Source organism: Bombus pyrosoma, linkage group LG17 (genome assembly GCF_014825855.1).
Source record: "Bombus pyrosoma isolate SC7728 linkage group LG17, ASM1482585v1, whole genome shotgun sequence".
NCBI classification, from domain to species: domain Eukaryota; kingdom Metazoa; phylum Arthropoda; class Insecta; order Hymenoptera; family Apidae; genus Bombus; species Bombus pyrosoma.
This window is the reverse complement of record NC_057786.1, coordinates 1,002,931-1,020,814: the sequence shown is the minus strand read 5'-3', so window position 1 is coordinate 1,020,814 and position 17,884 is coordinate 1,002,931. Positions and strand designations below refer to the sequence as shown.

At 41.0% G+C, this 17,884-nt stretch overlaps 1 protein-coding gene across 8 annotated transcripts in view; it reads left to right on the top strand.

The window, feature by feature from the left end:
- The window catches only part of LOC122577156 (cyclic nucleotide-gated cation channel alpha-3-like), a 214,025-nt gene that overhangs the window by 32,148 nt on the left and 163,993 nt on the right, over positions 1–17,884 (top strand). For all 8 annotated transcript variants that reach the window (XM_043748310.1, XM_043748315.1, XM_043748316.1 and 5 more), the window contains 2 exons: positions 11,110–11,817; positions 14,495–14,922. In XM_043748310.1, the coding sequence (XP_043604245.1) occupies positions 14,580–14,922 (343 nt within the window). In that variant the 5' untranslated portion in view covers positions 11,110–11,817; positions 14,495–14,579. The remainder of the gene's footprint in view (positions 1–11,109; positions 11,818–14,494; positions 14,923–17,884) is intronic.

Below are 17,884 nucleotides of genomic sequence, written 5' to 3'. Positions count from 1 at the left end.
GTCGCGTAACACTCGCTCGAAATGCCAGACAATATTGGTCGAATTATTCACTGGGTCCCTATCGGAAACGATGCTGTCGTCTTGACGCGTCGCCGCGACATCCACGGCTTTGGCCGTGCACGAATATCGCCATTTGATTTCGCGGAAACACTCGTGCACCGGCTGCTGATTATACCACCGTTACCAAGCCATGAATGTGCTTCTTATCGAGCATTGAAACGTCCATACAGGTTTTGTCTCTGCTTGCGTACGGATACGGACAGCTGCACGGTTTAAGGAGGAACCCTTGTGCGAGAAGAATAAGAGCAGCTGATTGTCACGTGCGCGTTTGACGTTGCTTGATGCATCTTTTTTAAATCTATTTATTCTACGTAAAAAGTTGCCAAAATGTTACACGTTCGAGGGATAGATGTTCGCATTATGACGCTAATGCAGGACAAAGTATCAACGAAGACATTCGTTTACCAGTCATATTTTGGCCATTCCACTGTTATTCGTAACATCGATCGTAATAGCCACTCATGAGTTCTTATGCTCATAGTTCTTATGCAAAATGGTGAAATGATTCGATTTATCCGAAAGAAAGATACACTTTCATAATACAAAAAAAAGACAATGCAACTATTAAATGCACACGCGACTGCTTGCAAGAAATATATGGCTCCAAAAATGTGGTACTTTTTGAATCGTTTATCATCCTTCTGCAACATTTGCTTCTAATTACACTGGCTGAACTGCACTAAAGAGCTGTAACTTGTAACAACTGCTAGATTTAAAAAATAACGAATAACTTCTACTATATATATGTGTGTATGTGTGAATTTTGTATTTGCAAGAACAAACTACACATCGAACGGGAACTTTGCTGAACGTAATCAATCGATCCGAACGAGAAACCGGACATTAATAATTTTCGTATCTTTATTACAAATTTGTAATAAAGTATTTACGACCTTTACGCGTTTACCTAACATCTTGTTCTTGTTTTTAATCGTGAAATATGCCGACATCGTCTGACGAGATAAAAATGAAACATTCCACATATTATACTGTGCTATTACGATACGTTATAGTAATGCTATAATACGTACTACTTAAGCGTAGAAGAAACATCTGTCAGGAATATCTTTTATACGTCCTTGCTGTCATCCCACGATCTTTTATTGGACAGAATGTGCAATCAGAGGACGTGGATTCGTCGCTCATTGCGTCTGCCCTGTGTTGTGTGAGATTGGCGATTACTAATTTACAATGCAGGGTTTCGAGTAATTAACGGTAGCTGAGCAGCAATGTGCACCACATCCGAGACCTGTGGTCTACGTGCTGACGTCAGGATTATACAGCAATTGCTATTGAACAGGCGATGACGATACCCTAATTAGTTATTCAGGTTCGTTCGTTGCCCCTTTGGTTTATGAACGTCGTAACATATCCATTTCCGATATATCGCTGCCTGAATAATGGTAGATATTTGTGTTATCATTTGTGTGATATTGTGTTATCATCGGAGTGATTCGAACGATTGAAAACGAGCGAACGATGGAAAGATCTCTTGGATCTACAAGCGCGATGAAAGATGGAAGTCTAAAGTAGAAAAATGAAAATGGAATTCGTAGAAATGTATATGAATGTCAGAAAAATTAAGTTCAATTTTGGGATATAAAGTGTCCATTTTCTTGAAATTTTAGTTCCTCCGGAACGAGGCTTCGAGCGACGAAATTTCGTTCTTCGCTTTCAATTTATTTCAGCATATAGAACAATTGTTAATTAAATAGTCAACTATCGGATCGGTGTCCATATATGTACTATGTAAGCGCTCGATTTTTCCCGAAAATGCGATTGCGACGAATAAGTCGTTTTCGTCCTATTTTCAGCCGTAGAATCCGCTGCTCGATCCCTTTCGTACCGTGAATTACGGACCACCCTGCTTATCGTTTCTACGAAATGGCTTAGATCGAATTAAGAGATCGTATTTAATAGAGCGTAAAGTCGAGCTGTTTAATAGGATACAGTTTCGAAATACTTAATAGAGCATAGACTAGAAACTAATAGAACATAGACTGTTGAAGCGAACGTGGAAATTCCCACTGGAACACGTAGTTTAGGCAAGTTTCGAGGAAATCTTGACGCATCACTGGCGTCGCTAAATGCCTTAAACAATGTTACTGGACGAGAGTTGGGTACGTACCTCCGTGTTGGAGAGCTCCACTTTGCAAATACCCCAATTTTGTTGCGAATCACAACGACGTCTATTTGCGCCAACTTTTCGTTCATACGAAGTCGTTGGCACACTTGTCTTTTAAGACAGATAGTTGCGATCGATTAAACGTCCAGTTGCGATAATTGTGCGACCATCAGCTGCATATAGCTTTCCATCGGTTTCAATATCATGCGTTCCGCGAAAGTAGTTTCCAAGGAGCAGGAAAAAAGAAGAAAAAGTAAGAGAAAACAGAGAGAAGAAACTAGAGCGAAACCACGATTCGCTCGGTCCATCCGATTTACCTAGTCCGGAAGGTTGGCAGGAGAAAGGAAGCACGCGGTGAACACCGTCGCGTCGTATCGTATCGTATACCTTCAGAGCCTTTTCAATTCGTGGATCGATCCGTCGCTGAGCACGCCTCAAAACGTACCGCAATTTCCTTCTAATATCCCGGTTTAATTAGAGCTGATCGAATAGATACGTATTTCAGCGGACTTTATTGCCTCTAATCCATTGATAGCCCTCGATGCGCGATACGGCGAACGCTGGAAACATTCCGCGTAACGTATTCAACCGGGCTGCAAGCTCGTAACTTTGATATAAAGTGGTAGGACGAGGTTTCGCGAAGTGGCGCGAAATGGATGGCTCTTAGCCGTAAACGGCGAAACGTCGCTACTCCCGAATTATAATCTGGTCGGTTAAATACATGAAACAGGCCAGTAGTGGTGTAGCTGGCGCACGGCTGTGTACACGGTCCCCCATGGGGAGACTTGGGCGGTGTTGAAACGCCACCTCCGAATAGCTTCATATTTGATAGCGCCGGCGTGTAACAAGGCGCGCGTACAGATATAACTGTGCCACAGGGAGCGGTGATTATATTTGTAACGATGAAGAGTGATCCTCGACGGCCGGAACACCGGGGGAATCTGTTTCGAAACGCGTTCGACCGAGATTCCCGCTTCCAATCAATGACGATAGGTTCGTTGAGTCCTTTGTCATCGTTCGACGAGATTTCAGCTGAAACGCTCGCGTCTAGTTAAGGAGATGGATGCTACGGGATCTAGTATTTGCGGTATTTCCAGCGAACGCTGCATGTTCCCAGACGAACGATCTTGTCGAAAGGTTCTCGTCTTGCGATCACTTGTGCAAGCGTAAGCGTACGATCGGAAAGAATTTGGCAACGGGGTATAGTCGCTGAGGAATGTTCGTATCTTGCATAGAAGATATTAACGCTTTGAGGATAATTAACAGTCTACGAATTGTCGCGTATTTTTTTTGCAGCGACGGGAAAGATTCAGAAGGTTGCTCGGCAAGTTCCATCTTCACGACAAGACGCCTACAGCCAGACTGTTTCCACCCCGCACGTCCTGCGGCCCCATCTTTGCTGGAAAATTTACCATGTGTAACTTGGAAACTATCGTGCACTCGTCATAACCAACCTACGCTTATCATCGATCAGACGATCGTCTGTTATGTCGTTTCACGCTACAGCATTCTACTACGTTTTACATTTATTTTCATACATTTCCATACATTTCGGAACTACCAGCAACGAGCCTCATAAATTCAACTTTGCTCCGGAACTTTCGTATCCGTGTATAAATGGTGGCTCATTAAATCGCATCGCGTTGCATCGGGATTGGGTTATCGTTGCGATCTTCCATTAGCTGAGATATCCTGCGAGCATTACGCTGGGTGACTCCGGCTGAATACGCCGCGACGTTTTATCGACGTTTTATCGACGTTTTATCGATGTTTATACTTACATCGGTGCCAGTCGTAAAACAGCCAATGCAAAATATCGCGCAACCGTGTAAGGCCGTGTTTACGCGATAGTTTTATTGGTCGCATCAACCCGAAGAAACTCGCCTGCGCTCCAATTTTTTCTCCGCCATCACGGTTCGACCGTGGAATTGCTGTTTCGACTACTTTACCTCGAAGCAGCGACGAGCAAAACTGCATTACAAACAGGCTAGAGAGATCGTTTTAACCATTGACGTTTTTAAACGAGCACGAATCGCGTCAACAGTGCCGGATGATTTACCGTGAAAAATTTCGTTTCGTTTCGTTTCGTTTCGTTCGATCGTTAAACTTTTAATGCGCGCGCATAGAATTCGGGACAAAATAATAAGCGCCCTTAATTAGCATAATACTTCACGCGAGTTGCGCGAATGAAACGTTCTTATTTATACGTATGCACGCTATTGCGTGAAAAATTGCTTTTATGGGGCAAGTTTCCTGAATTAATTGTATAACGAAACTTGGTACTATCACATTTTTGGCCTACTGTACGCAAAGAACGCACGAATAGATAATTTTCTATATCTTGAGAAACGAATATTTTACACAGGCTATTACTTTGATTCGGACTGTTGTCGTTAGGGAAGTAATCGGTTTTTGATGTTCCTTAATGATGATTATACAGTTTTTGGTCTATAGTTTGACAGCAAAGCTTTTAGTTTGACAACTTATCAGCAAAAATATCAGGTTTTTGGAGAATTACGAGGCGATGAACAGCGTAGATAATACGTATACAGTGGGCTCATATTTTACGTATTTTCATTGAATTAACTGACGCAGCGTAAATATCAGGGGTTTTCGTAAACAAATGAGAGCTTATCGTTAAACAACGTGCTTGCAGCGCAGCGCTGCCCAAGTTCGATTAAATTCCTAATTAAATGGTCCTTGGCAGCTCTCCATGCCGCAGGAGCCACTACATTTTCTCGATGAAAAGAATTTAAAACAATCCTTTGTTCCTAACGTAGCCGAACAAAAATGAACGAAAATCATGCATGCCTGTATCTACGGTACAGAGTAATCATTTCAGCATAAAAGAACTCTATATTTCGATACAGATTCGATTCACAGATAGATTCTATCTGCTGACGTAATTTTCATTTGGAACACTGTTAAATATTGTACGTGATGACAGTTTTACGATAGAACATCGTTGCATATTATACGCGGTTACAATTTTATAACAGAACGTTGTCCAACGTCGTATCGTTCGTTTATCAACAGTTGGAATTTTTAGAGAATCGGTCACTGAAAACACCGGACATCCACGGGTATGAACGATGAGGAAATGATGTTTGCAACTGTGTGGAACAGTGAGAAAATAAACAAATAAATAAATAAATCCGTATAGTGTACAAAAGCGTAGAGAATAAAGGAAGATTATACGAGAAGGATTGGACGACGATGATGGATTCGAGCGTATCTTGATCAGATAATAGCAGAACGAAAAGTGGCAGTGGTTGGCAGCGAAGATCTACGCCGAAACGTGCAGCCGTCAGAGTGTCAAAAAAGACCCTAAGAGGTGTCATTCCAGCACCGAATACTCTAAAGTTCGGATGCTGTACTAGAAATAATGTAGACAGCTATTCATTTAGACGCTCGGTAGATTACTCGGAAGCGGTAGTCTCTTTGTGCTCGCGTCGCGTCCTGGAAGCCGTGACATTTAAAGACGAGTGATACAGATGCACGATCGTGAATCACGTTAGATTAAGTTGGGGTATTCAGAGCGCACACAACAGAATTACTGTGTGGCGTAAATTAATTTTACGAGCCGCCAGAATCCAATGCACGCGTTATTTAAGACTAATAATTTAGCGTGCTCGAAACTGTCACGTAGTAGCAACGGTAGTCGATAAATAATGCTTCACGTGGAAGGATGTTCCGCGGTATCTCGTTTGCCACGTTAGATATAGAAAAGGTAATAAAACTCGTATGTCTCTTCGTTTGTGTATTTTGGTCTTCTCTTCTCGACGCTTCTATGTTTCAAAAGTACTCGTTTCGTCGAAAGATAAACGACTTTTACATCGCCGAGCAGAGCAATTAATAATTTTAAACAGAGCATGACTAACAATTTTCTGTTTCAAATCGAATCCATCGAAAATTTGTTCACTTATTCTTTTCTCGTTGCTAGTCATGACGCGACAGTGTGAAATCAAGTAGAACAAGGGCCTACATAGTCAGACATCGTGCTCCTACCGGCAACGGGTTCATTTCTATCTAACGTACAATTTGGAGAATTTCTAACGAACGAACTTCAGCGGAACTAAAGTATTAAAATCACTCTAATACGCGATATATGATATTCGTTACGACGTAATCGTGAGTAATAGCGAGTGCGGTATAGCTGCCTACACGTATTACCTCGAGCTCGATTGGGATACTACTTTCAAACTCACATTTCTACTCCCACACTCTCGAGCCAAGAATATTCGAATATCCCGCACCGAAACTTGCAAGACGATCAAGACTACTCGGGAGATTTTAATGGTTTCGCAACCAAGGAACGCGGATTTTGTCGTTAATTGGTATTGACAAAATTTCCTCAGTCGCCAACCCAAAAAATTACATATTTTCATGAAATTTTGCCAAATGGATGATAAATTGGTTCCTAAACAGGTATTCCTCTCGTCTAGCTAATACTCGACGTATTACGAATCTTTACGTATCTTCCCGCGTCTTTATGTATTTTATATACATTTTGAAGATACTAGACGTATTAAGATTCAACATTGATCGAGTTTTAAGACTCGAAGTAGGTTCCAAGTGATTCGAATTCGTCGCCGTACAGATTCCAGGAAATTGCAAGCGTCTCACGACCCGTCGGTCGATGCCTTGTCACTTTAAATCGGTCCTTTAAATTGTACATTGTACAGACAAGCGGAATTCTATCGCGAGTTACCGGTCGCTACCAAAGTTTGCCGAGTTGACGATTTAGATCGATTGCATCGTTTCGTTTCTACGTTGAAGTAGCTTCTTTTCCAAAGTATCGCCTTCTGCTGTTGCGCGTATTTTTTGGCTCCTCGTGTTCCCTAAAATGTGTCAATTTGCGCGTTTCGTTCTTCAAACGTGTTAATTTCACGACCTCGCTATATCGCTTCCGCGTACGTACGCATGTAGAACACAGCACATACTTAGAAATTTATCCGATAATGTTGCGCTTAATTCAGCGAAACCGAATGGCCAACGGCCGAGTTCGTCTCAATCATCCGGCGATAATACGAACGCATCCATCGACAAGCGAGAAACGGAAGCGCGATCCCTTGTCGCTGTTTGGTCATTTACAATCAGCGCGTTCCGAAACATTGGAACGTTGTACATTGAACGTCTATTGCTTTGTATCCGTAGCCAATGGATCGATCACAGCCAGTACACAGCACGTTACAGGAAGCTCCTTCGTGGCCAGTTCGCGAAATTTACATTCCAATTATTGACTCTACCGTTTTCCCTGTCATCTTTCTCGAGAAATATGTATTTAAGAGACGAGCCGAAAGAGAGCGTCATCGTTTTTAACGCGAATATGGGCTAAGCAGCAATTCTTCGCTCCAGGGACGAATTTTCCTTCACGAGAAATCGGTGTGAAACATCTTCAAACGATTCGTAACTTTAGAAATATGGATATCCCGCGATGCCTCTTGGAACGTGTTGAAGCACCATCATTTTTAATTTCAATTCCAACACGAATATTCCTATTAATGTAAGCCAAATAATCTCAAAATAGTTTTCATTTATACGGTTCATATAAATGTATACGTAACTCTCTGTTAGGATAAAAATACCGAATACGAATTTGCATAAAAATGCGCCATCTACTAACGAAGATCACTTGGTATTTATGGTACTCTTGGTACTTTGAATCGGAGGAATTTCCTTGTCCAGGTCACCTACGATAAACGATACATATCTATCTGGATCCTTCGTTTCGTAGCAGATTGAGAATATCCGGTTATCTCGCGAAGAAATAACTACTCGGACAAAAGCGGTCGCGATTGTCGACGCTTTTCCGCTATCTACGTCGAGATATTCGCCGCTCTTTGTCCGCGGAATAATTCGATATATCGTCGGCTGGGGCTTTTGCCCGTATCACGATTGTCGAGTGTCGTCGCTACTGTCAGTGCCCTTTTTATACGCAACGCGAGAATAATAGGTGGAAATAATACGTCAAGCCAACTGAACGCGACAGCTGAATGTCCCTGGTGTTCACTGTGCTTGTCCATTCTCTCTACTCTGTGTCCGCGATCTTCGGCGCCGGCAACGATCGTCCCCACAGTGATGTACATACATTTTGGTACTTTGCACTTCCATTTTCAAAAACGTTATTTTGATTGGCGAATCGCGCAGGCGAAACTGAAGGGAGAAACGTAAAGACAAAAATAATGAACGAATTTGCGTGTGAGACGAAGACGAACCTACGCGTGTAGCATAGCGGCAGGATTTGGACGATTACAGTTCTTTCCGTGGATTTAGCGATCGTAGAAACGACGAATGTTAAATTAAATAAAATTAAGTGAAATAATTACGCAGGTCTACGTTGCTCGGGCTGTTTCATATTTTTGATTTCTCATTATTTCAAGCACTTCCTTTTCCCCCCTCTTCTTCCACTCTTCGTTTTATCAATTTTGTAACACGTTGCGAGTAATATTCCCCGTTTAATGTTATCCCTTTGTCGTGCGCCCAATTTTTCGTTTTGTCTCGCGTTTCACGAAAGGTATTCAGTAACTTCTTGACCACGATTTGTCATGCGCATGAACGAATGCAGGAAACTGGATAGGGAAAAAGGTGTAACGACATAATGTAGATGTAAGTCGAGAAAACAACTTGTTGGCGTTGAAAGTGGTGTCTGGAGGGTGTTGCACTCAACGGTATGAAATTCGACGGAACATGTAACGAAATTCTGACTATCTGTGAAAGACGACTCAGCAGTCTCGTCGTGTGATTGAAAATTTTGTATTATTCACGAGATGAAAGCACTGTGTGGAAATATCGACGGAGAATCTTTTACGAGTCAAATTGCAGGATTTATAAAAGTGCCTTGCATGATTTCCATGCAGCCTCACGCATTTTATGCAACGCTTGATTAAACTTTTTGAATCTATCTAGTAAACGTTGCACGATAAAAAGAAAATGGAAGTAACACTGAATAAAAGAAGAAACACAGTCATGTTAACTGTCTAGGATTACAGATTTTTTAAAAGAACAAAAATATCGCAATATCTATAGAATATGTAAGGAAGATAATGTACGTATTATACGCAACACATAAACCGATACATATGTAACACCTTCTATCGCTTTTCATTTAAAACGACTTTAAACTTAAACGCGTGTTTCCCCTCCCATCCCATAATTTAACCACAAAGTGATACAAAAATCAGAAATTCAACAAAAACGTACCTGTTCATGTTCTTCCCCCGTGATCTTCGCATTCCTTTGTTCCCTAAGAAAAAGATCGACACACTCGTATTATTTCACGCTCTTGGAAACTCATAGAGATAAGTCGTATTTGCTATGAGCCCTTCGATCGATCCACGGATCCACGGCTGTTAAAACTCGTGCTATGCTCTCGAACCATAGAAAACAGTTGGAAATTTTACAAGAGAACTTGAAGCTAACCCATGTATGATGCCGATGCGGTTTGATGGAAATTGGTCCACTGAGAGCAGATACTGGCGAATTCGAAGGCGGAGTTAATCGATCGGCTTATTAATGCGTCCGAAGGTAACTCTAGAATTCACCGTACCCCAGCAGAGTATTGCCTCTAAACGAGCGTAACCGAAACCCTTGTTTTGTTAATATCAAATCACATGACTCGCTCACCCGAGTCAATTCGCTAACCATTGCTCGCAATGGTCCTGACACACGAGCCCTCCTCCTGTCCGATCGGGGCCACGGATAATTGATATTAGCCATTTTCTCGAGGCTTCTTCTAATCCTCGACTCATTACTCGCTCATCAGCGTCGAGTATCCGATTCTGAAACGGCGGACCCTATTAGCGTGACTTTGCAAGACCCGACCACGTAAATTCGCTGCCACAAATTATGAACAAGATATATTAGCCGCCTCTAAACGAGCCACGTGTGATGCATTAGCTTGGAGAGTGAAGGAACAGGAGGGTAAATTTGTGAACATCGTGGTTAATAATTGTTGGTAGATTTACGTCGTCCGATGTTTGCCTGTCTATTCTGTTTTCTATTTAGAGGCGAATAGTTAACAATTAATGCAAGGCATGATGAATCTTCGTGTAAAACGTTGTATCGGTGAATGCGAAATGTTTCCCCTTCGAATGTAAAATTTTAATTGCACCCAGCTTCCTCGAAATGTCATTTACGCTTTTCTTTTAGCACTAAGAAACGCGTTAAAAAATTGTTTATACGAAGCGGAATATTCTTCCAATCTATCCCGAGTATGGTTCAATTTAGGTTTTCAACAGCTAGCTTTTCATCCGGCTAGTCAGTAACATTTTTGCAGCTTGTGACGGAATGCCGTTTGAATTTGGCGCGATCGGCTATTGTATTCTGTGAGCGACGTTAGCGTGATAACACTGCGCAGTTAGTTGAATGGCGTGCGACGCGATGCAATTGAATGTACAAATGTCCAAGTTCCATTTTTCCCTTTTCTTTTTTATGTTTCCCGTTTTGTTTGTTCCTTTTTCCTCTTTCACGCGTGCGCGCGCGCGTGTGTGTGCTTTAATTTCGTTTCTACTTAATGAAGTACGTCAATGCAAAGCTGCAGCTGATTTTCCCTGTGCACGAAGATTTTGCCACGACCGTGGCAAATATAAACGCAAGCTATAAACGCAAACGTCAACTTTATTTTCTTCTATCGAACCATACATCTTCTAATACATTAATCTATACGTCTTGGCTCGGTTATCGATCTATTTCTGTCGGAAGATCATTAGCTTTCAGTTACTTTGGTCGCCGACTACATGTACATATACATGCATAGATAATTTGCATTTCATTCTCCCTGCCTTTCACTCTGCTGTGGAAAACCCACGTTCGACAAACACCGATCGTTAAATTTCCAAGCACAACCGCGAACCTACTGCCGCTCGGCTCGATCATCGAGCGAATTGTCGTGCTCTAACCTGATTCATCCGCACCATTTTCAGGTACCATCGCGCTATACAGCGCTTTGACGGAAGTTAAGCATCGTGATCGTTGTGAAGAGAGCAAAGGACGAAGGGGAGCATCGAGTGGTTGGCAGCAGCAGCAGCAGCAGCAGCAGCTCGTCGAAGAAGGAGTGCAGGCAAGCACGTGACACGAGTGCCGTGACCCGAGACACTTGTTGCACGGCTGCTGTCCCTTAAAGAGTCTGGCTGCACGGCGTGTTCCTTCAACGCGACAGGATTAGTCAACGTGGAAAATAACTAGAAGGAGGAAGAAGGGAAAAGAAAGAGAATAAGAGGGAAATAAGAGGGACGTACGTGTCGTGAATTCCGTCGAATATCGCGTTTCTTGCGACGTTCTCGTGGCATGTCGGCGGCGTTTCTTTTTAACGTGGTTCGCGAGAAGAGGGTCGTCCGTTGACGGGATGAGAAAAGCACGAGCGGTAATCGTGTGATGCTGTCGAGGCGATCGTGGATTCGTCGTCGGCCAGCGAGCGCACAGGCGACGCGTGGCTCTGTCTAGGATTAGTGGAATCGCAGTTTCGAGTTTTCGGGCGTAAAGAGGCAAGTGGATACCGGGAAGAACGGAGAACATGAACGTGATTCTGCGTTTGGACCGGTGACACCGGTGGCGGTTGTGTGTGCGTGGCTATCGTCGCTGGTAACTCCCAATTAGCAGACTATCACTGAGACGACGGATATCCTCACTCGGTGAGATTACTTTTTAGATTCTTTCGTTTGTTAAGTTGACATTTTTCAAATAGGAACTGTTATAGTTTAATTTAGAGGACGCGTTTCGATCTTAAAAAAACAAATCTCGAGGTGTCCAGGAGATTTCGAGGAATCGACAGTAAAGTTGAGCAATTTTATCGTATTTGATAAGTGACACGACTCTTTCAGCGGATTTAATTCGGAGATATTATACAAATGATGCTGGATGGTTCTCTCGTCTGTTCCATTTCGTAGACTTTACAAAATTCTCTAGCAACAACGTTCCTATTTCTTGAAAGCAATACAGCGTCGAGAAAAACGAGGTTGCAAAACAAAGAAAGACGACATTCGTTTATAAGAAAACGTAGAAAATGTCTTTTATTGTTTCACAACACAATGGAAGAATACTTTATGATATTAACAAGATTTATTGTTTTTTATATTAATAGAACATACTTGACACACAGACACACACATTGTTCATCCATTTACAACATAATACGTACAGAGGAAAGTCAATTTTCGTTAACTTGATAAGTACGCTTAATTAATTTAACGTGTAAATACAATATAAATTAATTTAAGCGCAGATCAACGTAAAATATAATCGAAAATGTGGCTCGCAGAACATGAATTATGTACTAACTAACAATAAGTTGGTTAAACTTCCAATATCGAAATATAAATTATAGCGATTAGTATCTCGGAAATTAATTTCCATATTAAAATATTCAATTTTGATATTCCGGATTATGGAATGCATCATGAAATTATCAACGATTGAAGGAATTTAGTAATAGTCACACGTTCATAGCGTACACACGATGCACATAGAAAATACGATAATTTCATTGCAAATACATACTAGCAGCCTCATTTGCATCAAAAGAATCTGTTATATCGTAATAAAATCTTTCCCAGTAAATTATTCAAATAGATATCAATTATATTATAAAAATTATACTATTCGAGAATCTAAGTAACCGATTAAATTAATTTAATTCATCAAATACAAATTTAGAAGAATTCATCCATTAGTTTTTTTCATATCAATTAGTCATCCTAGTTATTCGTGTCAAATAAATGAACAAATAAATACTGGTTATCTACTCTAGAATTACTGAAATTAGGTTACTTTAAGGAAACAGAGTTGATCAAACTTGGTTTTCGAATCGCGTGTATAGCGAATATGTAATAGAATTATAATTTTTAATCAAAGATTCAGGAGCATATGCATACGTTATCAAGTATACTATTGTACATGCAATGTGACGTACAGGATGTGCCATAGTTATCGTACCTGATGTTGCTAGTATGTTTTGTATGAAAGAGAAGGATAAAAATATTATATAAACATAGGAACGTAATTGGTTTGTTAAAAAGTTAGAACAAAAATGCGAAATAACAAGAGATTGGTTTTTCATCTGTACGGTTTTTTAATGAAATCTGAAACCAGACTTTCTACCTGTATTGTTATTTACGAGTGCAGAAACAGTCTGATTTCTAGCAAGCGTGACTCAATTGCGACGCGTATAAATTGATCGTTTTATCAAAGCAAATTAACTGCTCAAAACCGTTGTAAATATCTACCACGAATCAATTATTCTATTTGTCGTACCTTTTCTACCTTTATTCCATTTCGTTCATTAACGTGAATACACCAATTTATATCTCCAAACGAACGACGTTTCTCGAAAAACGGTATTTTCGAAATTGTGCTAATTACAAATCTGCCAACAATTATGTTAATCACGAAACGTGCAAAAATGGAGAGGACATTTTGCAACAGGGTAAAGTCCAAACGCTATCTCCGTTGCTGGCGAAAGATCATTTTGAAAATTCCGCGACGACAATTCTTGATGAAACTCCGAAATACCGAGATTTTAACAGGCGTAGGCGAGTTAGCTTTTAAATGGAAAGCGATTATAGAAAACGAGGGAACATTAGCGATCGAGTTCACAATTCTTTCCAATATTTTCACGTTAAACTTTTAATAAGAGAAACGTCAGGACTTGTGAAACGACTTACAAACAATGCAGATTTAAATTACTTTCAAAGAAAAATAGTCGCGAATACACGCAAAATGCAACGAAACGTTTCATAAACCAGTAACTCTGATGATCACCACCGCGATGTAATACCGAACAAATTAAATTCTACCTGCCCTCTCATCTTAGCCTAACCAAATACTCGGCTCGTTTCTCCCCTTCGATCGCAATACGCCAGACACAAAGATAGAGCACGCGAGTCGTATGTTGCCGTGTAAATGACTGCTGTTGCATGCAAGTAGAGAGAAAACGCTGCCTGCGTAGAGGTCCCTTGTGTCCTTATTTAATCAGGCACGCACACTGACGTTGCTCGTTGACTGCGGATTTTTATGCAAATCCGTATTTTCGAGAATATCATTAAAAATAGTACAGACGCAATAGAGAAATTGCTTTACCTATCAAGTACGTAGTAGTCATGGATGCATGAAAATCCGCAATCTACTAGTTATCAGACAGGGACACGAGAGACGGAGATCACCGTGCTCTTCCTATCCCTCTGTCGCTCTTTCATCATCGTTGGCGCGCACTCCATCTCGATATCTCTATGGAATACAGACTGTTGTTTCGTGCAAATAAAACGAGCGCTGCCTGTAACCTAAAATCTAACGCGTGTAATTTAAAATGCGTAGGTGGATATCGTCGGGCTTGTAGACGGGGCGGGTTCGGCGAAGACAGGAAGAAAAAAAGACCGGAAGGCTGGATCACCTTCGTGGAATGTCTTCAGGCGCCAAGCGGCTGGTGCAGTCGCTTCGCGGCCGCAGCGGGGGTGGCAGAGGCAGCGGCGGTGGCCGCGGGGATAGCGGCGGAGGGGAAGGCAGCGGCGGCGGTGGCGGCGGAGCGAGCACCAGCGCGACCAGATTGTGCCATTACGATAGCGGTCACGAGCTCGACGAGATCTCGGTGGTTGGTGCCGCCATCAGGGGCAGCGAGGGCCTTCCCACCCCCACGACCCCCTGTCATTGCGGCGGCCTCAAGTATGGCAGCGGGCAAACGCTTTACAGCATCGCCGGCCTGGTGCCCCCTGCGCCCGCTGCACCTGCGCATGGAGCCCAGTCAGGTGAGTAGTATCGCTGGTATCCTATCGTTGTTGTGGCTCGTACAGACACGTTCAGTAATTTAGTAAATTGTCCTGTATGAACGTTAACATTTAATCGAATGGTTTAGTAAAACGTTCAGTAATTTAGTCGAGTAATGAGCGATCTAGTAATCCACTGATCACATCTGTAACTCGACTGTACTAATTCCTCACACTTTCTACGTAGATACTAAACCATCCTACGTATCAGTGATACTGATGGTTACTCGACTAAATTATCGCACGTGTCTGTACACTTCAGCGAGCCTTTATTTGATTGTTTCAGCGTATCGCAATTACTCAGTTTACGATTTAAACGGAGATAATATTTATTCTGTTTGTTCGTAGCTCGTCCATATTTTGACGTGTCGTGCCACCCGTCTTAGCTCAAGTTAATCTGTTTGGTTTTATTAAACTTTTATATCATACTGTGCACTTGATGCTACAGAAACGGCAGGTTTAAATAAAAGCTGCCCGATACTTGTTCCACGTATCACAAATCTCAGGTGTATTTCACTATTTCCAACCTTTATTCCTACGTGTATATCGAATAATTTGAATTTTCTTTTAAAATGGTAATAAATGCACGTAACTTGTTTTTCGAGCTCTTAAAATAAAAGAGACTGTGGAAAGAGCGGACAGACGGTCCTTTCCAATTTTTATCCAGACCGGCATTTCCATAAGCAAGTGGATCGTATCGTATCAAATTCTTTTGACAGTGTTGTGCTTCACAAGGAACACTCGCGTTGCAGGATGTTTCAAATCGCTTTTCTTGTTCCGTAGGATATAATCGTACTTGCGTATATAAAATTTGTCCCACGATCCTCGAAATATTTTCAAATCCATTTTCACTGTATCATGTATCATTGATGATGTATCGAATTAGTTGCTTCTTATACAGCTGTTTTCGTTCGTTCGTGCAGCAGTCGTTCTCAGGAAACACGTACAAAGTTGCATATCGTATGAATTTCTCTTCGCGATGCTATTTCCTTCGTCACGTGTTTTATACGACCAGTTCCCACGTTAATACTTCATCGAGTAAACACGATTCCTAAGTATTTCGTTTCCCTATTTTGAATCGACTGAAAGAAAAATTGAAGATCGTGTCAGTAGCTCCGATAACGTAAAATTTTTCTCCAACAAATATTTGTTCTCGTGCTACTTAATTTTTAATCGAACGTACATTTGTAATTTTAAAACACAGTGTTTCGACAGCGTATTTAAATTTCTCTCGGTAGCAATTAGCTTCTTCTCAATTACCTGTTCAAATTTCACCGACTCGTGATACAGTTTTAAATCTGGAATTTCTCCGCGGAACTGTATTTTATTTCGTCATAATTTTTCCTTTGGCATTTCCGAGTACCAGTATTTAATAGATTTGTTCGTAGAACGACCAACGTATCGATTAATCGTAATTACTCGTCAATATCTATAACGTTTGTGTGCATCCTTATTTTTAATTTTCTCCAAGACTTTGGTAAATAGTATTGGATTTTGTAAGATAAATACGACGAACGCGAATGAATGGCGCAGGATATGCAAATATGTAAAATAAATATTATAGTATTCTATAAATAAAATCAATTTCGTTATACCTTGATATCGATCTTCCCTAAAAATATGCTTTTGCGTAAATATCTTCGCCATTTATGAGCAAGCTTACAAATTTCTCCTCTTAATCTCCATAAATTTGTTTCACTCGCAACTGTATTAATAATGCTTGCCGCTAATGTGGTTTGTGATAATATTGTATCAGTCAGTGTAAACAAAATTTGATAATTCTCAATGTAATTTCCGCTGGAATATCTGATTTTATCGTACATGTCAGCCATTCCACGTATGGCAATAATATCGGTGTACACAAACGTATAGAGCAACTGCAGGGTGCATCGCTGTTAATAAATTGTGCATCAACGTTGTAAAAAGACATCTTGATAATGTAACATTGTACGCGTATTTAACTTTAATTAACTATTTAATGGGTCGAAAGTTTGATTAACTGCTTTAACGGTACCTGATTATCTACGCTTTCGTACTCTTTAACTTCACTCTTAACTCACACTCTTAACTATCGGGGAAAAAATGAAGTTACGGCAAAGTTCAAAGCACCTCCGGAGCTTTGGTCGAACGAGACTCGGATAACCAAGACTCTTCTCCGCTGTACAAGGGGAAAAGGTAAACGATAGCGAGGAAACGTGGAATATTTGCATTTCTGAAACGATTGTCACTCTTCTGTAACAAACAGTATTCTAAAATCGTGCAGCTATAGTTACGAGAAAGAACGAATTTGCTCCATTGCTCGCTAACAGTTAAATTTTCAAATACCTGGTCCCTTTGAACGCATATCCAAGCTTGTGAAATAGGTATATCCGCTTCTCGCTAAAAGGCAGTTCACGATTCGCAAATTACTGGTCCGTAAGATTCCAGAAATTTTTCTGTCTCTGCGTTTCCATAGAGAAGCTCTCTTGTTGAACAATTCCCGTGAAAAAAGGTATGCGCCATCGTACGGTTGCACGTGCATGTCGCACATGCTCCTGACTTTCTCTGTACCGCGTTACGTGTAACGATATAAAAGGTAGGAGTTTATTTCGATTCCCTGTCGCGTAGATTTCCATTTTTTCGGACGAATAATTCATGCAGCAGTGCCATCCTTGCCAACGAAACCGAGTTCTTTTAATCCCCGACAAGTGCTTTATTGCGATCTTCTGCAGTGGCTACGAACAGTATTTTTTAATTTTATTATTATTATTATTTATCGCTGTACATTACTTCGATCGTTTAATTATTTCTTTTATGATACATGTTCGTTAATTAGGTATATCAAGTATACTAGTTTCGTATCATTCGGTAATACGTATGTACATAGTGTTGTGCATAGTGCGGGAATAATTTCCGGCACAATTATTTAATTTAATCCTCCCTATTTGCCTCTCCCTATTACGCA